This window comes from Mesoplodon mirus (genome assembly GCF_964341445.2).
Source record: "Mesoplodon mirus genome assembly, chromosome: 19".
NCBI classification, from domain to species: Eukaryota; Metazoa; Chordata; class Mammalia; order Artiodactyla; family Ziphiidae; genus Mesoplodon; species Mesoplodon mirus.
The window spans coordinates 7,423,117-7,450,241 of record NC_138995.1 but is presented as its reverse complement, the minus strand read 5'-3'; the positions used below and the strand labels follow the sequence as shown (position 1 = coordinate 7,450,241).

Below are 27,125 nucleotides of genomic sequence, written 5' to 3'. Positions count from 1 at the left end.
GTTGGAAGTCAAGCTAGTGGTTCCCCTGCAGGGTTGGGATCGGGGAGGCTAGTACAGGATGCGATATGAGCGGCCTTCCCAAAGGCTGCTCACAGTCTGTTTCTTGATCAGGAAGTAGTTTATATGGGTAGGTTGAGTTTGTGAAACTTCACCAAACCATACAGTTATGGTAGCATATTTCTATAGGTATATTTTTAATAACAAGGAACAGATAGAATGGGCAATTGATGTGGTCGCTGTGTCAGGATCTTCCAGTTGCCAGCTTTTGAGTCCAGTTTACCACTTGCTAGCTGTGTGGCTTAAGGCAAGGAACTTAACCTCTCTGTGCCTCAATTTATTAGCTGGGAAATGGGCCTGCAGGGTCGTGAGTGCCCAAGCCCTTTGCACTTCATTTTGTAAAAAATTTGAAACCTTCAAGCATTGTTTAAATTTTGTTTTATTTGGCTGTTAATTAGTAAATGACATTAAGTTGATTTTTTTTCCCTAAAGAATACATTTCTAGTTAGAGTCTTCTATACACTTCTTATGTTCGAGGATTAAACCAGATAATACACATAAAGTGCCCTCACAGTGATTAGCACACACATGCTCAATAAATGTTAGCTCTTAGTTTCGTTTCCTCTCCTGAAAATATAAAAAGGCCCTGGGCAAGAATTTCTTGGGATTCAGTCTCTCCTTGAAGCCCATCATTGTGACAGTGGATACATGTTGGGCGTTTCTCTGATGAAACTCTTTTTTATAGGAACAAACTGTCAGTATATCCTGGACCCTACTTTTTTGCATATTATCATTGCACTAACCCTGGAAGCATAGGTTATACTACAGCAAGGAATGTGTTCTCTAGAGGGGAAAAGTCAACATAATGTCATTTGCTAACTAATGGCAAAATAAAATGAAACAAAAACCCTAGAGGTTTCAAATTATCCACCAAATGAAGGTCAAAGGCCTCAGTATTCACAGCCCTGAAGACTTAGTAAGGTCCCCACCTGACCCCCAGCCTCATCTCATTCCTGCTGCTCCCAAGTGCCTGGTGCTCCAGCCCACACTGACTTAGCCCTTCCAGGAAGTGGGCTGTGCTCCCCACCCCCAGGTCTTTGCTTACAGACTTTCTGGGGAGAGTCCATGGGAATACCTGACCCTCTCTCCTAGCCCCACCTCCCGCATCTGTTGCAGTTCAATTCTACTCATCCTTCAAGGGCTTTTTCAAGTGCTGCCTCCTCTGTGAAGCCTCTCCTGACTCACCCACACCCACTTATGAAAAGTATATGTGTCTCTCTCCCTCCATATCTCTCTCCCTTCTTCCCTCTCCCCTCTCTCCCCTCCCCTCTCTCCCCTTCCCTCCCCCTTCTCTCACCAGAAGGAACCTGTGAATATATTATATGCTATTCTACATGGTAAAAGGGTCTTGCAGGTGTGATTAAGTTAAGGACCTTGAGATGGGGAGATTGTCCTGGATTATCAGGGTAGGCTCGGTGTAGTCATAAAGGGAAGAGGAAGGCAGGAGGGTCAGAGTGAGAAAAGATGTGACAGCAGAATCAGAGGTCAGAGTGGTGCAGCCACAAGCCAAGGAGCAAAGGCAGCTTCTAGATTCTCCCCTAGAGCCTCCAGGAGGAACTAGCCCTGCTGACACTTTGATTTTTGCCTTGTAAAACCCATTTCAGACGATGTCTTCCAAAACAGTAAGATAACAAATTTGTGTTGTTTTAAGCCACTACATTTATGATAATTTGTAACAGCAGCCATAGGAAATTAATATAGGTCTAGAACCATCTGGTATATTTTCACGTTGGTCTTGGTGGACTAGTCAAGAGTCCATGCTTTTCTGGAGTGAGTCAGATTCTCTGCAGTGTCATCAACACATGTACTGACCCTCTACTGTGTGCAGAATTGGGTATAAGGGTGCTCCCTGGTTGCAAATAGATATGAAATGTTACTCCAGGGGCTAAATTGTCAGTGTAGGGCTCCCAGAACTGAACTGGGCCCTGGAGAAACCTAGCCTCAGTACGGGGCCTTCTGGACCAATCCTCCAAATCTGGACCTTACCTGGAAGGATACAAATATGGTGGAAGGGGTGGTTGATGGCCTGGGTCGGCGCCTCTCTGGGTGATGCTGGGCAACGGAATGGAACACTTCTGAGCCTCCGTTCCCTCATATGAAGATGGAGCTGGGAACAGGAATACTTACCTGGACATACTGTTGTGCGTCTCAACCTTGCCAAAATGTGTGTGAGAGTTCCCTCCAAATGCTGGTTGTATCTAGCACACACATTAAAGGGACTGTCCCAGTGAACTCCCCCCCGCCACCGCCCATCAAATCCCTGGAATGGCTGAAATCAACTTCAAAGCCCTGTAAAGGTGTCAGTCTGGGATGATTCTGCTGCTTCTCTTTCAGGTGAAGTCTATTACAGGAGCAAATACCTGAGAAGTGATACCTACAATGCCAATATTGAAGCGAACAGGATTGTGGTGTCAGAATTTGGAACCATGGCCTATCCGGACCCCTGCAAAAACATATTTTCCAAGTAACTGTCCATTTTGAATCTAGTCCTGCTTTCCAACGTCCTTTATGGTCAAAACAACCAGCGTTTGCTCTGGATGGTTGTCTTTAGGTTGGGTGGGCAATTTCCTGTGATGGCCTTTGACCATAAACGCTACGCAGTTTTTGATCACTGATAGCAAGAGAGGCAAAGAGCATCTGACAGATTTTTAGGTATTCTCCCACATAGCTGGTGGGAGTTCACTTTGGAATTATCTATCAAAATTACAAATGCGGGCTTCCCTGGTGGCGCAGTGGTTGAGAGTCCGCCTGCTGATGCAGGGAACACGGGTTCGTGCCCTGTTCCGGGAAGATCCCACATGCCGCGGAGCAGCTGGGCCCTGCGTGTCCCGAGCCTGTGCTCCGCAACGGGAGAGGCCACAACAGTGAGAGGTCCACATACCGCAAAAAAAAAAAAAAAAAAAAAAAAAAAAATTACAAATGCACATTCCCTTCAGTCCAGAGGGGTACTTGCTTGTGTCTGAAATGACAAATGTGCAAGGTTTTTCATGGCTGAATTATTTGTTATGATGAGGAACTGAAAATAACTCAAATGATCATCAACAGAGGAGTGGTTAAGTAAATCACAGTAACACTACAGGAGAATACCAGGCAGGTATAAATAAAGGAATGAGGATGCTCTCTATGTTCCAAATGAAAGATTTCCAAGATATACTGTTAAGTGGAAAAAAAAAAAAAAAGCAAAGTATAGAAAGAGCATATAATATACTATAATTTGTGTAAGAAGGCAGGGGGAAATCTATTTTTATTTTCGTATGTGCAGAAACTCTGGACGGATGCATGAGGGAGGTGGGGAACTGATGAGAGGAAGGATGGGGGAAATTTTCAGTTGTATACAGTTAAAATCATCTGGGTTGTGGTGCATATGAATGTATTACATACATGTTCAACACTTAAATTGTTGGCCAGGGAATCAGGCCAGCCATCAGTACCTCCTTTCTGATACTCTTTAGACATAGAAGGGTTGTGAAATGTCTTAGGGGTAGACTGGCCCAGAGAGGGAGGCTGGCTTCTGCTTTTCCAGAACTGACATCATCTCTCCAGTCCTAGCGTCCAGTGCTGAATCCAGCACACAGCAAGCAGGGAACTCCCTTTCCCGGCTGGGGGAGGAGCCTGGGGGAGGGGGAGGGAATGAATTTAAAACTGCAGCCTGTGGGACCTCCTTGCTGTTACACTGTCTGCCAGTAGGGGGCGCACTAACCAGTACACGGGGTCAGGACTTCCTGCTTTGAGTTTGCCTTCTAATCAAATGATCAGTTCTTAACTCATAATTAGTTTGCTTTTCTTTTTCAAAAATCTAATATCCTGGACAAAGTTGGGTAACCAGGGTGGGCTCACATTCCTGCCCAAAGCAGAGATTAGCTGTTTTGCTAGTCTTTGGGGGGCCATTATGGGTATGACTATGATTTCTGTCGAGCTTCTTAAAATACTTCAGAACAATCCACCAGGTGTTGATGGCTCTGGTGCAGGAGACTTCTGGATTTGGGGAGCCCAGGAGGGCTCAGTGGGCAGCCTTGTTGTCTCAGCTGACTCCCTCCTTAGCTGATTGAATGTGGTGGTATTTTTGGGTAACTTGATCTCTGAGGCCTCAGGATTCCTCAAGGGACCCATTGGGACCCAGTACTTTTTCTCCCTTAGTTGAAGTAGAGTGTTTTAAGTGGTGGGAAAACTAAAACCGTCTCGAGTAGAACTTTCCAGCTGGATGGATACAGCCATTGACCCCACTGACTTGCTTCCTCCCCAGAGCTTTCTCCTACCTGTCCCACACCATCCCTGATTTCACAGACAACTGTCTGATCAACATCATGAAGTGTGGAGAAGACTTCTATGCAACCACGGAGACCAATTACATCAGGAAAATCAACCCCCAGACCCTGGAAACCCTGGAGAAGGTATCAGTAAATCTACAACCAGCCTCAGTTCCTGAATCAAGAAAGGAACCCCCTGCAGGAGGCCAGGAGCCTGCAGGAACTCACAGAGGAGCCCTCCTCTGATGCCCTTGGGTCTTGGGCTCTCCCAGCTCAGCACTTAGCACTAGATTCTAAGCTTCCTTACAGCAGGACTGTGTCCTGTCATCTTTGTGCCTGTATTCATTCCTAGGACTCCCATAACAAAGGAATACAACAGAAATGTATCCTCTCACAGTTCTGGAGGCTGGAAGTCTGAAATCAAGGTATCGGCAGGGCCATTCCCTCTCTAAAGTTTCTAGGGGAGGATCCTTCTCTGCCTCTTCTAGCTTCTGGTGGTTGTTCCTTGGTTTATAGGAACAACCAATAATTGTTGTAATCCAATCTCTTGTAAAGCTACAAATCATTGTGTGAAGGCCCACCCTGATCCAGAATGACCTCTTTTTAACTTGATTACATCTACAAAGACCCAATTTCCAAATTTAGGCACCAGGGGTCAGGACTTCAACATATCTTTTTGGAAGATACAATTCAACCCCTAACAGCGTCCATAGTCCTTGGCACTGAGTGGCACCTCAATGGAAAGTTGAATGAATGACTATACTGGGCCACCCAGGACTCCCAGCAGCCCTGCCTTGTATTGACCTGAAGAGGGAGGCATTAGGCACAGAGCAAGGGCGCAAAAATCAGTGCCCAAGCAGATACCTTTCCTGGCTAGAATCAAGTCTACATTTTCATGAAGATCAATAGACCCACTTTCAGTTTTCTCCAGCTGGCAGTTCAAAGCCTGGATGTCTTCGCAGTACAATTTAACGATCTGTTGGAAGGAGTGCTTTCCTTAGCTGTGAAATTACGTCCAGCTCCTTTTAGGCTAGGCAGCGTAGGTCCAACTGATGTACGCTTTCCACAAAGCTGCAGAGAGGAATTACTAGGGGAGAACGAGGTATCGCCTGACTTTTGGCTGGAGGAGGTTGTGCTATTCTGGGGGAAGAAGGGCAGGCAGTGGGTTCCCGGGCCGCCCCTTTGCTGTATGGTTGTGGCCTGTTCGGAGTCGGGATCATTATTGAGCTCGTTAGTCTCGTTTCCTTTTGACCAAATGTTTTTGTAACCTTTCTGTTCCCAGAATAACCCTATGAGAGAGGCCTGGAGATTTATGCCTCTGTGGGACGCAAAAGGGGAGAATTTAAATAGCTTCACCAAAGCAGTGGCCAAGATTAGCCCTAAGGCTGCCTCTCTGCCCAAGTTGTTACTTGGAGCTCTCTGCAGTGAGGCGTCCTGTTTCCATGCTGAAGCTAACCGGCAAGGCCGGGTGGCAGGGTAGGAACAACTGTCAGAGAAAACACACGTAGCTCACCAAGTCCCCTGCAGCCTATTCGCTGTGGAAGGCCCCCTCGAGGTTACATCAGGTTGCAAGAGGAAACATCTCCTTTAAAGGTGATGTCTGCTTTATTTTCAGATCAGGAGATGTGCAAAAATAATCATCATCTCTCTGAACCTGGAGTCAGTCAGCTTTTCACAGGATTTCACCCTCTCCCCTTTCAAAAACCAGGTGGCTGTCATGTTTTGCAGGTTGATTATCGTAAACACGTGGCTGTAAATCTGGCAACATCCCATCCTCATTATGATGACGCTGGAAATGTTCTCAACATTGGCACGTCCATCGTGGACAAGGGGAAGACAAAATATGTGATCTTTAAGATCCCTGCCGCAGTATCAGGTGGGTCATTCTGGGGCTGTAATGGAGCACAGACACCAAGGGTGGCTCTTTCGAAGAGTTCTGATTTTGGTTGATAACACAGCACCCAATCTGACACTTAACCCGCACAGATGATTCAGAGGAACGTGAACTCACTTTTCTCCTTTAGGAGAAAAGAAATGATGCTAGGCTTCCTTTTGGAAGAAGTGAATCCCTTCGCTATTCCAACCTCCTTATCTTTAGGTTCCTGTTCATTAATTCATGAATTTATCCATTATTCATTAATCATCTACCTATCAATCCATCCATTAATCTATTCATCATCCATCCATCCATCCATCCTTCCTTTCTTTCATTCATTTTTTTAGTTTTCTGACAAACCTCTGTATGTCAGGGCTGTGCTGTCCTCTTTCATCCCAGCCCCTGAAGCCAGGCTCCCAGGGTTGCTCAGGGAGCTCAGCCCTGCTGGCACCCACTCCAGATCCCCACCCTGTTCTGCGGGCCTTCTGGACCTTCTCCCTTTAGAGGCAGGAACCTGGCGTGGAGCCCAGGCCGATTGTGTTCCTGAGGGGGAGGCGGGCAGGGCTCCTAGCCCTTACTTGTCCAGGACTCTCTTGGGAACCACACCCAGGAGACCAGGCCTCCAAGAGTGGCTGCGCGGGCTCAGGAGACAGAACTATGAGGGTGCTTGGCTAGACCTTCTGGTTTAGGAAGGCCGCTTTCCATCTGTGATCCCTGCTGGCACCCCTCCCTCACAGTCCCGTGGAGCCCCACCCCCGAGCAGATTCCAGGCTCTGCTGGCAGATGGGAGCCCCCGAGGTCAGAAGGTACAATGCTCTTGTTAAATGGAACTCCCATTAATTAAGCCAATAAAGGGATATAGGGTCTGGCTTGGGATCCTAGAATGCAGACCTGGTCTAGGCATTTGAGTTTGCCATCTCATATTAGAGGACTGCGAGCCCCAGGGGGATCAGGTGACATGCCCACGGCTCACAGGAGGTTCCCTCTGCACACCTGGTCCAGGCTGGCAGCTTTGCTGGGATTCACACCTGTATCCTGCCTCCCAGGCCCGGGTGCCTTTCCTTTCAGTTTGCTTTGTGTTCCATTTGTTTGGTGAAGAAAAGAACGACCCCACAACCCAGAGCATCCCTCCCACCAGCCAGCTGTTTACAGTGTGCACAGGTGGCCACAAGAAAGGTGGCCGACGCTTGCATGTAACTCATTATAACCCAGCCCCAGGCCTGGGTGGGGAGGCCTTTTGGCCAGCGGGTGACTCATCCTTGCAGAGGAATAAGAAAACCGAATAGTCCTGAGTACCTTCGTGATGGATGCTGAGCAAGGTACTTGGACTCCTGCAGGATTTCCCTTGGTCTCTCCCTTCCCTCTAATAACAGAGTAGGCAGCCAGTCTAAGAGGCCTGTGTCTTTTCGGCTTAACCCTGTGCCTCTGGCTGTAATGATGGAGTGTCCCACCAAGCCCTAGTTTCCCACCTGTAAAATGGGAATCGTACAGCCTACCTTGACTGTCACAATCTGTCACATTACCATAGACACTTAGTCTCACTCCCAGGTGTTTCAGAACGGACAATGCCAAAAGAAATTCATAGAAACCCCATGAAATACACGTCAAATGATGGTTCTCAGCAACATATCAAAGCTTAACTTTGGGAAGCTAGCCCACTGCCTGGGAGCTTGACAGAAATGCAGGGCCTCGGGCCCCCCGCCACAGGCTGAGTCACACTCCACATTTTGTCATGACCCCCAGATGATCCGCGTGCATGTGAAAGTGAGGATCATTGCTCCAGAGCAGGGGTTGGCAAACGTTTTCCATAAAGGTCCACAAAATAAGTATTTGAGGCTTTGCCGCCTGTATGGTCTCCGTTGCGTCTGCTCAACTCTGAATCTCGAAAGCAAAGCATCCGTGGACCCTGCAGGGGCCACGCTCCCGATAAACCTCTATGTAGAAAGCAGGTGGAGGCTGGGTTAGCCCCGTGTTGGAGTTGCACACGCCTGGCCCAGAGGCCCAGCGGTCCAGAGGCCCAGAGCCTGGGGGTGCGGTGGTTTTGGATGCCAGACCAGATCTCACGGGGGAAGGGCCCCGTCCCTGCGTCGGCCAGGCAGCAGCCCCTTCACCCGGTTTGCTGTCGGCTCTCATTCGAAGGTTCTTCTCAGCGGCCGGGTGGGTTTGAGAGGCCGCGCTGCAGGAGATGGTGGCCCCGTCGGGGGCCGCCAGGCCCTGCGCTGTCCCTGAGGCTGGCTTCTCTCTAGGGAGCCCCCTGAAGCACATGGAGGCGTTCTGCTCCATCGCCTCACGCTCGCTCCTCTCCCCGAGCTATTACCACAGCTTCGGACTTACCGAGAGCTACATCGTTTTCCTCGAGCAGCCTTTCAAGATGGATATCCTCAAGATGGCAACCGCCTACCTCCGGGGCGTGAGCTGGGCTTCCTGTCTGGCTTTCCACAGGGAGGACAAGGTAAGGCAGGGCCAGCGACCCCGCAGCACGAGGACGGCCAGAGCAAGGTGGAGGTCAGCAGGCAGGGGCGGCTTCGGGAGGGAGGCTGCCAGCTGCCACGCAGTCTCCCCAGAGGCATGAGCCGACCTTCCAGCGAGTTCTGAAGCTGGGATGGTCCTTCACGGTGGTCCCCAGTTAGGGCAAGGGGCTGGGCCTTTATGCCCCGACATCCATAAGTCAGTAGAGCAGACCATCCCCAGAAGAGCATGTGACCTTGGGCGAGGCAGCCTCAGCAGCCAAGGCAGCCCCTACTCGCCCAGCAGCAAAGGGACTGCTCCTCAGCCCTGACCGGCACCTGGCCTCCTCCAGCCTCCGCCATCCATTGACAAGGCCCTTTCAGCATCCCTGCTGGGGGGCGGGGAGGGGGTGTCACAGATTATTTAGACATCATGATGATAGAGCGTCCCACCGGATGGTGTAACAGAAACGTCTTCAATTTAGGTACACCTGAGTGGAGTGCTCAGAATATCTGTGTGCCTGTATGTACGTGTACCTCTCTGTATGTGTGGTGTCTGCATGTATGTATGTATACATGTGGGTATGAATACATTATTCATGTATAGGTGTATGTATGTATTTATTTGCTATTGTTACTTGTGAAAAATAATCAAGTAATTCTCCGTGCCATCTATTCAAATAGCACACAAGCGTAGAAAGCAACAGATCAAGTCCCCTTCCTCCTCTCCATCCCATTCCTCCCACCTCCCCGTCCAGCCCCCTCCAGAGGGAGCCACCACCATCCATCCGACCCCCTTCTACTCCTCTTTCTGTGCACCACGTGCATCTTCATGATCCCATACAAATCTGTGTCCCGTGTGTGGCTGCCACCTCTATGATGCCTGTATTCTCAAGGAGGAGAGTGAGGTCCTCGAGGGAACAAAGGGGTTAGGCGAGATCCCTCCTCTGCTCAGAACCTTCTGGTGATTTCCCGTCTTCCTCAGAGTAAGACCCAAAGGCTTCACTCACCAGCCCATAGAGGCCCACATGCCCTCATCCCAACCGCTGGCTTCCTGCTCGCGTGGTCGCCTCCTACACCTCAAACCTGCTAAACACGTTCCTGCCTCAGGGCCTTTGATTTTGTGTCCCCTTCACCTGGAATGTTCTTCCCCAGATGGCTTCCTCCCTTGATCAGTCCCGGTCTCGCTCTACGCTCCCCCATCACTGAGGCCCGCCTGTCTATCACAGACCCCCCCCGACAGGCTTTCTCCACCCCCCACTCCATGTTCTCAGTCGTGCTCATCCATCATCCCTGACACGTTGTATATATTGATCACTGACCTTGGCCTCACCCCCACTGAAGTATATGCTCCATGAAAGTGGGCGGGTGGTTTTATTTTCTCTCTCCAGTTCCCCAGAAAGTGTCTGATGTGTCTTAGGCGCTCATATGAGTGTCTGTGGACTGAATGAGCTGGGCGAGGGGGCCAGCAGGGAGCCAGCAGAAGTGGGTTTGCTCCGCAGGACCACGAGCGTCCTGCCGGCAGGAGTGTCAGGGGCCCCTAGGCCTCTGGTCTGCAGCCCCCGGGGACCTCTGGCCCTGGAGAGTCCCACAGTGAGGAGACAGAGCCCCTGAGGACAGGGCACAGAGCCCTGGGAAGGGCTCTGGAATGCATTTGGAGAACTTTCGGAGAAGTCCCTGTGGCTGACCCTGGGATTGGGTTTATGGGGAAGAAAGCCTACAGTAACCAGGCCTGTGTTCACCTCCCCACACCCACCCTCCCCCACAATGCCCTCCTCCTCTGTACACTACTCCTCGCCCCTCCCCCACTTAACTGCAAAGCCTGATTCTGGGAAAGGGGAGAAAGAAGCAATGAGCCAGAGGAGGTGGGGAAATGGCAGCCTGGAGCAGCCTCTCCCTCCTTTCAGAAGGAGGATGGTTAGGCCAGAGCTGCCAAATGAAAGAAAATACCCCTTCCCCCTTGGATTAGGCAGCTGGAGCTGCAGATATGGCTACTTGCCACCCAGAGTGATACTGCCTGTGACACCCAGAGGTGCATGAGGATGCCTAATGAGCCGATACTCACGTGGGCTCCTTGACTAGACTGGTCACTCAGCACCGCAGCCCTCCAGGGCAGCCGGGTTACTGGGAAAACCACACCTGCAGTGGGCAAAAGTCAGGAGAGGGGAGCCAGTAGGGGCTTTAGGGGCTCTGGCCACCACTGGGGCCTGAGGAGCCTTAGAGGGCTGGACCTGACTGTTTCTCCCCAACCTGGCCTGGCCTGGGAGCTGGCCTGTCGCTGCCCACCTGGATCACAGTCAAGTGAAGGCTGGGGAGATGGTACACTCTCAGATCCTGTATCTCCCCGGGTACTGTCCTCCTGGTGAGGGAGGGGCCCTGGCAGCAAAACTCCCCTCCTCCCTCAGCACTTCTGCGTGTGTCTGGAGGTGGTACAGAGAGGCTCTTAAAGGGGAGGGAATGCTTCAGGGTCACTAGCAAGTGGATGGCAGGGCTGGGTCTTGTCCCCTGCCTGATGCCACTGTGTTGGGCCTGCAGAGGAAGAGCTGACCACTGATGTGCATCTCCTTTCAGACTTACATTCACATCATTGACCAAAGGACGAGGAAGCCCGGGCTGACCAAATTTTACACGGACCCCATGGTGGTGTTTCATCACGTCAACGCCTACGAAGAGGACGGCTGCCTTCTGTTCGACGTCATCGCCTACGAGGACAGCAGCCTTTACCAGCTCTTCTACTTGGCCAACCTGAACAAGGACTTCGAGGAGAACTCCAGGCTCACCTCCGTCCCAGCCCTCAAGAGGTTCGCAGTGCCCCTCCACATGGACAAGGTAATGGCTTGAGTCCTGGGAGATGTGAGCCCACTCAGGAAGTGACTTTGGCTCTAATTTCGTTAATATTGAAATTCAAAATGAGCTGTTCTTTTCTTTTTTTTGGCTACGTTGGGTCTTCGTTGCTGCACGCGGGCTTTCTCTAATTAACGCGAGCAGGGGCTACTCCTCATCGCGGTGCATGAGCTGCTCATTGCGGTGGCTTCTCTTGTTGCAGAGCATGGGCTCTGGGCACACAGGCTTCAGTAGTTGTGGCATGTGGGCTCAGTAGTTGTGGCTCGTGGGCTCTAGAGCGCAGGCTCAGTAGTTGTGGCGCATGGGCTTAGTTGCTCCGTGGCATGTGGGATCTTCCTGGACCAGGGCTCGAACCCTCGTCCCCTGCATTGGCAGGCAGATTCTTAACCACCGTGCCACCAGGGAAGTCCCCAAATGAGCTGTTCTTAAAGAAAGACAGAAAATGCTTTCATTATTTTCCCAAATATGGTATATATTCAAGGTAGAAACTTTAGAAAATATAGATTAAGTTAAAAGGAAAAAAAATTACCATAAACCCATTGTGGATATATTTGTATTGCCTCCCAAGTCTCTCTCTATATATAGATAAATAGATAGATAAGCAAGTAGACAGAAAGATATACATACACAATATATATTGATATGTATGTATATAATATATATACATATTGTATATATATCTCAAAGCTGTTCAAAATTATGTACGGTATAATTTTCTTTTCTAAAATTAATATTTAACATATAAATACGTATTTCCTAATTTTGGAGAAGAAAATTATACTGTACACAATTTTTAACAGCTTTAATGAAACATAATTCACATACCATACTATTCACCCATTTTCACTCATTTAAAGTGTACAATTTGGGGCTTCCCTGGTGGCGCAGTGGTTAAGAATCCGCCTGCCAATGCAGGGGACGAGGGTTCGAGCCCTGGTCCCGGAAGATCCCACATGCGGAGGAGCAACTAAGCCCATGAGCCACAACTACTGAACCCACACACCTAGAGCCCGTGCTCCACAACAAGAGAAGCCACCACAATGAGAAGCCCGCGCACCACAACGAAGAGTAGCCCCCGCTCGCCGTAACTAGACAAACCCCGCACGCAGCAACAAAGACCCAACGCAGCCAAAAATAAATAAATAAAATAAATAAATTTTAAAAATTAGGTGTACAATTTGGGACTTCCCTGGCCGTCCAGTGGTTAAGACTTCGCCTTCCAATGCAGGGGGTGAGAGTTCAATCCCCAGTCAGGGAGCTAAGGTCCCACATGCCCTGCGGGCCAAAAAACCAAAACATAAAACAGAAGCAACATTGTAACAAGCTAAATAAAGACTTTAAAAATGGTCAACATTAAAAAAAAAAATCTTAGAAAAAAACAGTGTTCAATTCAATGGCTTTTAGCATATTCACAGAGTTGAATGTACCACCATCAGCACAATCAATTTTAAAACATTTTCATTTCCCCAAAAGACACCTTGTACCCTTTAACCATCAGCCCCCCAAGCCCGCCATCCCCCCCAGCCCCAGGTAACCACTAATCTACTTTCTATCTCTGTGTATTTGCCTATTCTAGATATCTCATATAAATGGAATCATACAATATGTAGTCTTTCATGGCTGGCCTCTTTCACGAAGCATGTTTTCACAGTTCATCGGTGTTGTAGCACATATCAGGACCTCATTTTTTTTCATGGCTGAATATGTACATACTATTTTGTATACTGCTATACATACTATTTCCACCTACTTGTATATGTAGACATCTCTCCATGACATTGAATATTCTTCTATGACATCATTTTAAATATTGGCCTGACAGTCCATGGTGGGGATTCATCACCAGTTGCTTACCCGTCTCCCTGATGTTGAACAGTCCTGTTCTTACGTTAAAAATGACTCCTGGAAAAAAAAAAAAAAAAAAAATGACTCCTGGGCCAGACGTTATCCTTAATTAGGCTGATGCTGCCAGGGCTCTGGGTTTGGTTTTAAAGGCTACAGAGGCTTCTGGCTCCAGAACTTCCTGACTTCATGACTTAATTAATTTAAATGAATCCAAATTCAATTCAATTCAGTTTTGATGGCTCATCCTTACTCAATGCACTCTATGTGCCAGGTACTTTGCTAAGCATTGTATTTTCCTTACCTAACTTAATGATCAAAACAATCTATGGGAGAGATCCTCAGGTTAGCCTCATTTTACAGAGAGGTTAAGGAATGTGCCCAAGGTCACACAGCCCAGTGGCAGAGCCAAGATTGGCTCTAAACCCTTCCTTGGAGCTGGTAAGGGGTATAACTCTGCTGATCTCCCGAGCAGGCCTAACTCCTGGAAAGAGTCCCAGAGGGTCACCCTGACCTCTCTCAGGGCTCTGCACGCCTAGGGAACAGAAGACACTCCTACAAGCCCAGGGAGGCTTCTCCCACCCTCCAGGCTCCTCCATGCAGGAGTTCAGGCACCTCCCAACCAGTGGGCGGAAGACCCGCATCTGAACCCAGCTTTGTCCAACTCCAGAGGTGGGTCCTTTCTCCTCTCTCCAGCATTTCCCCATCTGCAGGCATTTGTGTATCTCTGTCATGATTTTCACCGTATTTCCTATCACCTCTATTAAATTAACATTTACAAAATCATGTTTTCATTTAAATCAACTCACTCTTCCCTTAACTCACTTGGAAGGAAACCTATCACGACCCAGTGGAAAGGCAGCATTGTGCGCTGCAGATGGAAGAGCTGATGAGCGTGAAGGGCTGGTAATAAAGCACAGGTCCTAAGCTCTAGCCTGATGCTGTTGCCCTTGCCAAGACCTGATCTCTTCCTTAAAGAGAACTTGGAAAAGTATTAGGTGTCAAAGACATAGTGGCACTTAACTGAGACTCTCGCCTTGACCCAGTTGGAAAGATTGGAAGAGAAAAAGGGATTAACTTTCTCCCCATGTGATTCAGGGCTATTGAATGAACGGCCGTGTCCCACAAAATCATCATCTGAGCCGCTGGCCTCTGTGCCCGTCACTCTGGGAAGTTCCATAGTGCAGCGCTTGGGGTGTCTCCTGGCTCCAGGATGCAATGGGGGGGTGTCACAAAGCACACAGGTGGCAAATCCTGAGGCCTGCCCACCTCCACCACACCTCCCACCCCACCCCCGCCTTGTGGAGGCCTCAGCCTGTGGATGATACCCAGAGAGGAAACACTCCCTTCCGCTGCCCACACACTGCAGGATTTTATAACCTTTTATCAAGCTCTAGAAATGATTTGCTACCTTGGAACCAAGCTAAGAAGTTTAGCACGTGTATTTTAAAAAGGCACTGCGTGAGCCATCTGCAAAGAAGAGCGAGCGCTGGGAAGGGTAGCTCCAGCCACGCTTTTTAATTGCTGTTTATTGTCCCTTAAAAATGTCTCCTTGCTTCACTTTCAAGTCACCCCACCTGCGTGTTGAAAGGGGAAAGTCGAGCTACAGACATGGCCTATGTGTCCAGATCTGGCGGCTCTGATTCCACCCCGTCCAAAAGCATATTAGGGAAGGGCCTTAGGGGATGCTGCCCTTTCTCAAATGCCCTTCAGTCTGGGGCCTTTGCACGTCGCTGTCCCTCTGCCTGCAACCCTGTCCTCTTCCCGTGAGACCTCTGCTCCTGTCCCGGCTGCAGGTTGGACTTACCTGGGGGCTCTGAGACCAGCCCAGTGAAGCCACAACCTCCAGGGGATTCTAATCCCTGCCCGTCCTTCAGGTCTGGCATCCTGACTCCCTCAGTGGGTTTGTATATTCTAATGGCACCTGTAGCTCTTTGCTCACCTTGATGGCAGGTATAATGAGCTTCCTGTTAAAGCTCCCAGAGGGCTGGGACTCCTGGTCTTGTCAGCAGTTTATCCTGTGAGCCCATCACAGGGTCTGGTACTCAGAGGGTTCTCATTAAGCCCTTAGATATTTTAAATAAATGAATGAACGATGAATGAATGAAAAAGGTGAAGCAAGGTCTCTAAAAGGGCACAAGGTCTTCCTTTAGTGCTTGGAACATTTCCCAAGTGGAAAGTGCCTTCCACATAGAATGGGCTATACTGAAGTGTGTTCAAAAGTCTGGGGCCTCCCAGCTGCCCCAGCTTCTCTGGCGTTTGGGCCAGCTGGGGTCAAAGGAAGGAGGGGCCCACTGACACCCTCTGCCTGTTTGTGTAGGGTGGTGCGGGGGTTGTTTAAGGTGGGGCTGGGCCCCAAAGGGTGTGGGCGGTGCCAACAGTCCCTGCCAGCCACCCTGCCCTCATCCTGCAGGGCTCCAGGAAGGGGCGGGGCTGGCATCTTGGAGCTAGACGGGGTGGTTCCAACTCCTGGCTCAGTAGATTTGGTTTTTGTCTTGTTTTCAAATGCAAAAATGAAGACCCAATAATAAGAGAAGCCACCATTTCTCGAGAGCTCACTCTGTGCCCGGCCCTGTGTCAGATGGCTTTTCTGCTCTTAGACCCAGGCCAGAGGGGCCCCCTGCTCTGGCCTTTCTCCATCAGTGTCCCTTCACTGGGTGAGGAATTCACAGGGCCACAGGGTGCCCACCCAGAGGGGCACCCTTCCGACCCCAACTGTGACCTGGGATCCCTGAATTCCCTGCAAAAATGACCCAAGCCAGCCTGCAGCAGCTGCCTCTGTCCTCCTAAGGGCGGGCTGTGCTGCTGGATGCAGCCCTCAGACCCACCAGGGAGGCCAGGGCTGGCTGGGGCTTCTGTGCAGTGCCAAGAAAAGGAGGAGGGAAGCCCGGGCCCAGAGGTCAGCCTTCACTCTGCCACCTGCTTCTAGCTCAGAATGCCAAGGAGTCCTGGAATTCTGAATTCACATGCATCCTTCCAGACCAGCACTGGGCACTAGAACCTGCTGCAATGAAGGAATATTCTCTGTCCAAGCAGTAGCAGCCAGATATCTAAGCTACTGAAATGTGGCCAGTGCAGCCGAGGAAGGGAATTTTAAATTTCATTTAATTTAAATTTAAATAGCTATGCATGGCTGGTGGTGGTTGCCGTATCAGACAGCACAGTTCCACAACATTATGAAGCTCTGTGCATAAAGGAAGGCGGGAGAGAACGGTATTTTACTTAACAATTTGCTATATGTGGACATAGGTTTGGTGGGCCTCTGTTCTCATTCCTGGGTCCTGAATATTTTTGGCCCTGTGAAATACTTCTCACCGAATCTGTATGACAGTCCTTGGGGTTATTTATCATCCCCATGACTGTAGATGAGAGAGACAGTAACTTGCCCAACATGGCAGAATCATCCAGAGGATTTGAATTGGGATTTGAATGCATGTCTGTCTGGCTCCAAATTACTGACTACGATGGTCTGGCCCTGGATCAGGTGTTTTCATAACCATTATTTAATTTAATCCTAACCACAATCCCCAGATGCAGGTCAAAGGGACCTTTGCTTGTACTCACCACCCGTCCAAAAGTTACAGATTGCCCCCCTTTATACAAAAGAGGAAGCAGGCTCAAGTTCACGTAGAAAGCTCTACAGTCATACTTCACACCCAAGGCTGCCAAACTCCAAAGCCAGTGTTTTTCGGGATTACTGAGATTACTGCTTCTCATGGGAGTTCCCTCGAGTTGAGGAATTTCAAAGCCAGACTGCAGGATTTCGTTGAATTCTGTCTGGAAAGTGATTTCTTCCCAAAGTTGAGCACATTGGCCATAGAAAGCTGCCAAGTCATGTTCGTTACTGCTGTGTGTGGAAAAATTCACAGTTTATGCCTCAACCAGTCTGACCAGTTTCATGCTGCAGCTAGAAAACGTCTCTGCAGACTGACTCCCTGAGAATCAAGCCCGGGACATGCACAAGAAGCCTGTGGCTGCCTCTTGACTAGCAAGGCACAGGGCAGGGCCTCTCACATGTGGGGCTGCACATACAGGTGAAGGCAAACAGAGCTTCTGCTTCCAAGTCACCCAATGTGCTCGGCACTAGACGACCTTTGCACGCCCTTTGTTTGATTTTTACAACCACCTGCAAAGCGCATGTTCTGCCCCTTAAGAGTTAAAGGAAAAGCTCATTGAATCATGCATTTGCTCATTCCTTCAGCAGTTACTTCCTGGGAGCTGACTATGTGCCATGCACTGAATAAAATCTGATCACTGTCTTCACAGGGAAGACAGCATGAAAGAAAGAAGCAGGTCCCTAAAGGAGATAATTACAGCTTGGGACACATGTCTTGGAGACACTGCAGACTAACTTGTCAGGGAAAGGGATGTTTGAGCCGAGAACTATGGGATGGGAACCGGCCAGCCTCAGGGGCTTTGCTTTGCCTGCTGCCTGCAGTGCTTTTGCTTCTGAGCAGAAGAATCTCAGTGCGAAGCTCTGGGCCCAGCCTCTGCTCCCCTCTGTGTGACCTTGGGCAAGCCACTTTCCTTCCCTGGGCCTCAGTTTCCTCTCCTGTTAATTGGGATCGCCCTAAACAAATCTCAGAGGGGCCCTACGGTTCAGCTTCTAGGATGCAGTAAATTTCCCACCTTCTCAGCAAAAAGCTGCTATTGTTCAAATAGGTTTGTTTTCATTATAAAAGCTTATTTTGGAAAGTTTGGAAAGTAGAGAAAAGTTTAAATGAGAAGTCAGACGTGACCATACTTCTCCTCCTGTAACTCCGTGAATGCAGAGATCTGTGGTCTTGTTCCTCCTTCTCCCCCCGTGGCTAACCTGAACTCACCCCCAGGGGTAGTGGCAGTAGCAGTAGCAGTAAAAATGATGATAATAATAATACGATTATGTTATCAATAGCCGTTAACATTTATCCAGCATTTACCGCTAACCAGGCCCTCTTATAAACCAACTGCATGGATTATTTTATCTAATCTGCATAATAACTCGGAGACGCACATACTCTTTATACGATGCTTGTGCTGTACCTCATTATACAGATGGGGAAACTGAACTTCAGAGACACCCAGTAAGTTGTACAAGGTCCCATAGAGAGTATGTGGGGACACAGGGAGTAGTAGATGCTCAACAGATATTTAATTAATTGTGTTCAGTCTCTCTCCTGGGTTACAACGATGCTGGTAAAGTACTGAGCAAAGTCTGATTGTCACCTGAGACCAAGAGATGTCCTTGATAGATATTTTTTCTCCCAAGTAATTTTTATTGCGTGTTTGTTTTCTTTTCAACAGGGGTACCTTTTCATAGGAGAAAAGACTGAAAATCTAGAAAAGCCTAGAAAAAGAAATGAAAGTCTCCATAATCCCATTCCCTGCTCTATTGTTACTATTTGGTATTTCTCCCAGGCTGTTTTCAGTGTCATTTCTTTTTCTTTTTCTTTGTTTAACATGGTTGAGCTCAGGCTGTGTATGCAGTTTACTCTGCTGCTTTTTTCACTCAGTATTCTATCATGAGCATTTCACATGTTATTATGAACTTGTTATACACACCTTTTGAATGACTGATGCAGCCTTTTACAGGTGAATCATCCAGTATTTAAAAAGCGAGAACTTATAAGTACACTAATTCACCTGTGAGGGATCAGGCAGCCCAGAGTAGAAGAAAAGATCCAGGGTTTTTAGGGTCCCCCTTCTACTGCCCACCAGCTTTGCCCTCTTTGGGGAGTTACTTCCAGCCCCCAGTTCTCATTTCTAACTGAAAATACCAATCCTATAATAGCTGCTTCCGGTGGTTAATGTGAGGCCAGAACAAGGTGACAGATGCTAAAGCAGTTTTTAACATGTGCACAGTAAAACAAATATTTGGTCTGGATACCAAGTTTTTATTTTTCTGGAAAACCGATTCTTTCAGAATGCAGAGGCGGGCTCCAATTTAATCAAACTGTCATCTACAACAGCAAGAGCACTGAAGGAAAAAGAGGACCAAGTCTACTGCCAGCCGGAGTTGCTTTATGAAGGTAAAATGCATCCTCTCTCCTGTGTTTAGGGAGGGGCTGAATGTCCTCTCTATGTGATACCTCTTTCTGATGCAGAAGAGATGTGCGTTGACAAGGGACTGAGAGGAAGGCTGTTGGGACGCCCAGGGGAAGGCATTTGGGGACACTTCTCTTTCATGTATCTTCATACCCCTCCCAGGGAGGTACTTGGGTTTTCATTGGATGCAGGGACTTTCACAGCTAGCCTTTCAAATGCTTCTGTGTTTTTTTTTTTTTTTTTTTTTTGCTTTCTTTTTAAAAGTTTATTTTATTTTTTTGAATTTAAATGTTTTATGCAGTTTTTAAAGGTTACTTTCCATTTACAGTTATTACAAAGTATTGGTTGTACTTCCTGTGTTGTACAATACATCCTTGAGCCTGTCTTATACCCAATAGTTAGTACCTCCCTCTCTCCCACCCCTATATCGCCCCCCTCAACTGGTAGCCACTAGTTTGTTCTCTGTATCAAATGCTGCTGTGTATTGAACGCTGACTTATTGAAAGGCATGGCATGTGCAGATTTCTACCTGTGCACACTCAGAACACCCTGCAGAATCGGTGCTATCAGCCCCATTTGCCAGAGGAGAAAATTGGGCCTCAGAAAGCCCGAGCTACACCCAGAACATAAACCCCCTCAGAGAGAAGCACCCACCAGAGCAGGGCGTCCCAATGTGGGCACTGCTGATACCGGGGCCGGGTCATTCTTTGCGGTGAGGGCAGCCCTGGGCATTGGAGGATGTTGAGCAGCGTCCCTGGCCTCCAACCTGATTGAGAACCACTGCCTTAGTATAGAAGCCCGTGGGGTGGGGACCGTGTTTGTGTGCTCAGTGTTGTCACCGACACGTGACAGAAGTCTGGCTTAGAGCAGGGTGTGCTCAGTACTGCGGCGTGGAATGAACAGGCCTGCCCAGAACAGGGCTGGGGAGCGGCGGGCGGGGCTCTAGGCTGGGAGCCCAGCTCCCCATATCGCTGCCCCACGCCAGGGCCAGGCGTCTGGAAGGACAGTCCTGGGGACTCTGCTAGGACGACCTCAGATTTGCCCACTAAGAACCACATCTACACATGGCAGCCCATGGATCCCATAATGGGTTCTGTGTGGTGCCCCGGCCCCTCAGAGTCTTTAGAAGTGAATATAGACATGTTCGTCCCCATTCTTAAGGCATCAACTTCCACCTCTGCTCACCTGTCACTCACATGGGCAGATGGAGGAGTAAAACACTACGGTCGTTTTATTTCTGGGAAGGGAATTCTTGTTTATCGTAGCAACCTTGGGCAGCGCTGAAAAGCATGACCGGAGACAAATCCTTCATAATCCCTCCACCTGTGATGGCCGTTTGGAAACATCCACGCAGTCTTTCCATCACGTAGGCGTTGCTTGGCGCATGCCAGGCCCTCTTCTAGGGGCTCCCCAACTTCCCGTCCTTTCCTCCCCAGTCTCATCCTGTTCTTATCACATTAGGTGAGTCCATGCATGTAAGGGGCTTAGCTGAGGGCCTGGCCCGCCCTGAGGGTCCAGCTAAAAGCAGCCGTGATTAGAACACCTCTAAGAGGCAGGGGCTGCCATGTACTGTTCATGCGTTAGAACCGAGGACAGCAGAGCTGAGAATAATTCGATAACTTGCCTGAAGTTGGGCAACAGAGCCAGCATCTGAACCCAGGCTTCACTGACTCGAAAAACCCTTAACCTCTGCATTTATGGTTATACAAAATGCATACCATACCATCTAGAATGTTCTGAAATGGCTTCTTCCACTTAATGAACGTAGCCTGGGAGTTTTCCCACATCCCAAAGATTCTTCAAGAGCATGGCTTTAATAGCCGGACAGAATCACAGGGATGAAGCACATTATACTTAACCATGGGCATATAGCTGGTCATTTACAGGGTGGAGGAAAGGGGTGTTCCAGACCAGGTTCAAGGGACCCAGGAGCATCACAGGGAGTCTCAGACCTACTCTGGGACCAACAGTGGGCATCTTTTTCCTGAGTTGAGTGTGTGGGTGGCCCCTTGTCCTCATGTTCGTCTTGACCTGTCTCTTGGGAATTTCGTGATGACTCGCCTGTGGGATTGGACGTCCTCCCTTCCTAGTGCTCCACCCCACATCCCTCCCCACTGAGCCCGATAACCATTTATGCCCTGGGTCCTTTTCAGGAGGCTTGTATGTGGCAGATGTTTCCATCTCTGCTTCTTCTTTCCTTGGACATTATATTTTCACCAGCAGTTGGCTCCAACTATCTGCAATATTTCATAAGAGGGACTTTCATTTCAATATTCAGACTTAGAAATTTAATTTGACACAACAAGCATATATAAATATATATGCATGGGCATGGACACATTTTTAAGGCTTTTTGGATTACAAAAGTAATAGGTATAATGAAAATTTCACACAATGAGAAACTTAGAATGGGCAGTACAAACTATAAAGCACCATGAGGAAGTTATCACCCCAGCAATGCTTCCAAACTTTTTCTCTTCATTTATAACACAGTGGAGATAATTCCATAAGCAGCCTTTTACATTTAATCTTATGATGTAGACATTTCCCCATGTTATTAAAATTCTTTGTAAATGTTACTTTTGTATAATGTTATTATATGATTTCACCAGATTTATTTAAATATTCCCCACTGATGCTCCTTCCACGGCTTCAGAAGTTTCTATTCACACCCACACATGTGCACGCACACACTTTTTTAAAAAAGAGCTTTAAAAAATTGCAGTAGCCTCTGATTTTAATCATGCAGTTTTCTTTGATTTCTATCTTGGATAATTAAAGATGTTTATACACTTAAAAACCCAGGTCTGGGCTTCCCTGGTGGCGCAGTGGTTGAGAGTCCGCCTGCTGATGCAGGGGACGTAGGTTCGTGCCCCGGTCCGGGAAGATCCCACATGCCACGGAGCGGTTGGGCCCATGAGTCATGGCCGCTGAGCCTGCGCGTCTGGAGCCTGTGCTCCGCAACAGGAGAGGCCAAAACAGTGAGAGGCCCGCGTACCGCAAAAAAAAAAAAACAAAAAAAAACCAGGTCTATCTTACCTTGCTCTTAATGGAGCTTCTAATGGAGCTGGGGTAGTTATCAGAAGTTCCCTCCTCCTGCCCTATGATCACTCTTGATCCAATCCAGGGCCTGAATCAAGTTCAGGGATCCTGGCTTGGGAACCGTTTTTGTGAAAAGGATGCCCAGCCTGGATGCCACAAAAGACAGGTGGTCCCAGCTCTCAGTGAAGGGGCCTTTGTCAGCTGTGTCATTTCTCTCTAGGCTTAGAGCTGCCTCGGATCAATTATGCTCACAACGGGAAGCGATATCGCTATGTCTTTGCTGCTGAAGTCCAGTGGAGCCCCATCCCAACCAAGGTACTAATGCTTGGGAGATGGCAGCCTGTAACCATCATGTCTGTCTGCAAAGCTGAGTTCCCAGGTTCTCAGGGAGGTCGGAACCGAGGTCCCCTCGGGGTGGGGGTAAGTCAGAAAGTGACGTCAGCTTGGGACAAAATACACTGGAAGCAACGATGGACCATCCAGGGGAGAGAATTGCACCTTATGGGCTGTCGCTCAGGAAGGATGTGGTGGCTGGAGTTTATCCATTGATTTCTTTTTTGGATGCATGTTTATTGAGCACCAGCTATGTGCTACAATGTGGTAGGCACCGAGGAAAAGGAAGTGAACAGGGAGATCCCAGTTCCTGCCCTCAAGGAACTCACTGTCTCAAGCAGAGAGGGTAGAGCTGAAACTAGGAGGATTTACATTTTTTTTATTAACTTATTTTTTTAAATATTTATTTATTTGGTTGCACTGGGTCTTAGTTGCGGCAGGTGGGCTCCTTAGTTGCATCTCACGGGCTCCTTAATTGTGACATGCAAACTCTTAGTTGCAGCATGCATGTGGGATCTAGTTCCCTGACCAGGGATCGAACCCAGGCCCTCTGCATTGGGGGCGCGGAGTCTTATCCATTGCGCCACCTGGGAAGTCCCTATTAACTTATTTTTAAATTGAAGTATAGTTGATTTACAATATCTTGTTAGTTTCAGGTGTACAGCATAGCGATTCATATTTTGGTTTTTAAACTGCTATTTGAACACTTGCTGTTTCCCAGGGACCATGCTGAGTGCTGTACAGACATCAGTTTTCCTTAGTAGCTTCAGTTTTTAGTAATAAAATGGAAAATCTTTTTATTTATTTATTTATTTATTTATTTATTTTTGCGAGACGCGGGCCTCTCACTGTTGTGGCCTCTCCCGTTGTGGAGCACAGGCTCCGGACTCACAGGGTCAGCGGCCATGGCTCACGGGCCCAGCCGCTCCGTGGTATGTGGGATCTTCCCAGACCAGGGCACAAACCCGTGTCCCCTGCATCAGCAGGCGGACTCTCAACCACTGCGCCACCAGGGAAGCCCTCTTTATTTTTTTTTTAAATGTAAGCAGTGCAGAAATGTACAAAGCAAAAAATTAAGGTTCCCCCACACACATACACACACCCCGAGTCACTCCCCACTAATCCCACACCCTCAGGGGAAAGAGGCCTATTAGAGGTTGAGAGAAGGCCATGGACTCACACTTTTAAAACAACAAAGGAATCATATTATACTTTAAAGGTTTGCGTTGAATACTTTAGTTTATCTAATGTGTATAAAAATTGCAGTATAGTGCCAAGTACCAGATAAATCCAAGGATTTTATTTCTGAAAGAATTCAGTGTGTACTGTCAGCTCTGCAGTGGCAGGAGGACCTTTGCTTCAAGTTGGATAAGGAAGCAAGCTGCTTTCGTTTCTGTTGTTACTCTGACCAGAGGCAGATGCCATTTGGGGTCTACGTTCGCCAGAGTCCACTCCCCTCTCTCTGGGGCCTTGATGCCTTCCTATTCGCAGGGAATAAGCATGCTCTCCAACCACTCATTCCCATGTTTCTCCCCTTTGGATGCGCAGATAATAAAATACGACATTCTCACGAAGTCATCCTTGAAGTGGGGAGAGGTGCACTGCTGGCCGGCGGAGCCGGTGTTCGTGCCCACACTGGGCGCCGAGGACGAGGATCACGGTAAGGCTCCAGGAAGGGTAGCCCACTTGCTGCACTGTGCTTGTGACCACCCCTCAAACAGACATCGTTTAGGGGCAGTGACCGCCCCCCATCGCACAGCTGGTGGAGTCATGCTTTTTTTTTTTTTTTTTTTTTTTTTTTTTGCGGTATGCGGGCCTCTCACTGTTATGGCCTCTCCCGTTGCGGAGCACAGGCTCCGGATGCGCAGGCTCAGCGGCCATGGCTCACGGGCCCAGCCGCTCCGCGGCATATGGGATCCTCCCGGACCGGGGCACGAACCCGTATCCCCTGCATCGGCAGGCGGACTCTCAACCACTGCGCCACCAGGGAGGCCCTGGAGTCATGCTTTGAAGCCCAGGTGTGTCTGAGTCCAAAGCTGTGGGATGAGGGAGTCCCCCAGCCCACCCCCACTTCTGACACCAGCTGCAAGTTCGGGGGTCCCCAAGACCACCCTCAGTTTCAAGAGAAGAGCTCACAGAACACACCGAAAGCTGTTGTACTCATGGTTATGGTTTATCTCGGCAAAAGGGTGCAGATTGAAAGAGAAAAGGCGAGTGGGGCAGGATCCAGGAGAGTCCTGTGCTTGGGGTTTCCGCTGGTCCTCTCCTGTGGGGGTTAGGACCACGCCAACTTCCCCAGCGACGTCCACAGAGTGTGGCCAGCCAGGGAAGCTCTCCAAGCCCTGTGTCGGAGCCCGTGTGGGGCGTGGTCATGCGGACATGGTGACCTCCAGTCTTCGGCCCCTCTGGAGGTTGAGCTGACACCTGTGGCCCAGGCGTCCCCCTAAATCACTTTGCTAGGATGGGTTATATGCAGTGGCCCCAGGTAAACAAAGGCACTCTCATCAGACCGTCAGTCCAAGGGCTTAGAGGTCATCTCCCAGGAGCAGAAGGTCAGACCTCCCTTCTGGGGTGATTAAATTGTTTGTGACACAAAGGCCACTTCCTTTCCACAGAGCAGCACTACCCTTGCCCAGAGTATAGAATCTTGGTTTTTAAATCCATTGCAATGGCTGGGTCTGAATTTGTAACTCCTCTAAGCATGTAAGTTTTCCGTGGAGCACCTAGAAATGCTTGTGGCCCTCCTCTCTTGTCCAGGTTTCCACCTGACCAAATGGTCCTTTCCCTCTTTGATTCTGCCTTTGCCCCAGAAATGCCCTGCTGACCCCCTAGGGATGCTAAGGAGGATACTAGAAGCCTGGGTGGGGCTGCCCACGCCTATGGGGAAGGGCAGGCTGCCCCGCTGAGCCTGCCAGCTGCTTCCCTCAGCTGAGAAGGGAGTGGTTTTCTACCTGGGTCTTCCTATCGACCTGCACTGCATGGCACGCCAGGTAAGGGACCCCGTGTCACTGTCACCTCCAAGGTGGGGGATGGTTGGTGCCACCTCCTGCTAAGGCTGGCCTCCCCCTGGGCTGGGCAGGTGCGTCCTGCACAATCTCTTGTGGGCAGGGAGCAACCTGGTCTTCATTCCACCAAAGGAGAGGCTCAGAGAGTGAGGTAACTTAGGCACGGTCTGTCACACGCCCAGTGCATACAGAGGAGGGTTGAATTCAAGCTGATCTGACCTCAGCTGCCCTCAGCCACTCTGAAACCCGGGAGGCCTTGGGAAGAATCACAGATATTTGCTGGAAGTTCATGGGCACTACTTCATTTAGCCCTCTGTCCCTTGAGAGTGGGTATTCAGAATATTCCCATTTTACAGAGGGGAAAGCTGCACATGCATGAGACGAATTGGACTCATTCAAATACCATTTGAGTGCAACTGGTCCGGGTTTAGCCGAGTGACGGATATTAGCCTAAGTGCAGCGTCAAAGCTGATTCTTTATAACTGGAGTTTCTAAATAGTAGGAAAATAGCCATTCTTCAGTGCATGTAATGATTTACAAAGTGCTTTCATAACTGACCGTGCAAGATCCTCTCAGCAACCCTCTGAGGGTGGGGAGGATTATCCCCACTCTACAGATGAAGAGACTGAGGCTCAGAAAGGTGAGGGGACCGGTTCAGCCAAGCCTTCTGATTTCCCTGGCCTTTCCCTTCTGCTCCCACAGAATATCAAATTCGCTTCCCTTCTGTTTTGGTTAGATAACTTACATTCAAAGGACAGGGAGATAGAGCTGAGAAACTTATCCCCCCAGCTGGACCAGGTTCAAGGCTGCACTTTAACAAAGTGTCTCTTTTTGTTTCCCCAAAGGGATTATCTTATCAGCCATTGTCTCTACCGATCCCCAGAAGCTGCCTTTTCTGCTGGTTCTGGATGCCAAAACTTTTACAGAATTGGCTCGTGCCTCCGTTGATGTAGAGATGCACCTGGATCTCCACGGGCTGTTCATCCCAGGTGCCGACTGGGATGCAGGGAAGCAGGCCCCTTCCCGGGAGGAGCGGGACAGGGCTGCTGAGCGCCGTGTGGCCCCAAGGACCTGACAGGGTGGGGGCCTGGGCCCTGGAGAACGGCTCCACCAGACTCAAGGGTGGTCCCTCCCTGGGTGGGGGGCAGGGGGGCCCTTCATTTTATTTTGCACTTATTCTTTCCATGGTTGCTTTGAGACAAAGTTATGGAAAGAGAGCTTTTATCAGTATCTTTTCTTTCATTTCATTTTGGCCATAAGAACGTTGTTGGAAAGTTGATCAAATATTTACTGATTAGTTCTAGTACTTCTAAAAGCCCCTTTCCTTTAGTATAAAGACCGTGGCCATGAATCAGCAATTGTATTAAGGCACATAATCATTGCTCCTAGAATGGGCAGCCACTGACCC

General features: G+C 49.0%; 1 protein-coding gene across 1 annotated transcript in view; it reads left to right on the top strand.

The window, feature by feature from the left end:
- BCO1 (beta-carotene oxygenase 1) overlaps window positions 1–26,792 on the top strand; it is a gene marked incomplete at both ends in the record, with an annotated part of 37,843 nt that extends 11,051 nt beyond the window's left edge. The window contains 9 exons of the mRNA XM_082605976.1: window positions 2,392–2,521; window positions 4,301–4,448; window positions 6,033–6,180; window positions 8,427–8,632; window positions 11,199–11,456; window positions 19,216–19,321; window positions 22,600–22,694; window positions 24,261–24,372; window positions 26,563–26,792. Of these exons, the coding sequence (XP_082462102.1) occupies window positions 2,392–2,521; window positions 4,301–4,448; window positions 6,033–6,180; window positions 8,427–8,632; window positions 11,199–11,456; window positions 19,216–19,321; window positions 22,600–22,694; window positions 24,261–24,372; window positions 26,563–26,792 (1,433 nt within the window). The remainder of the gene's footprint in view (window positions 1–2,391; window positions 2,522–4,300; window positions 4,449–6,032; window positions 6,181–8,426; window positions 8,633–11,198; window positions 11,457–19,215; window positions 19,322–22,599; window positions 22,695–24,260; window positions 24,373–26,562) is intronic.
- Between the last annotated feature and the right edge of the window lie 333 nt (window positions 26,793–27,125).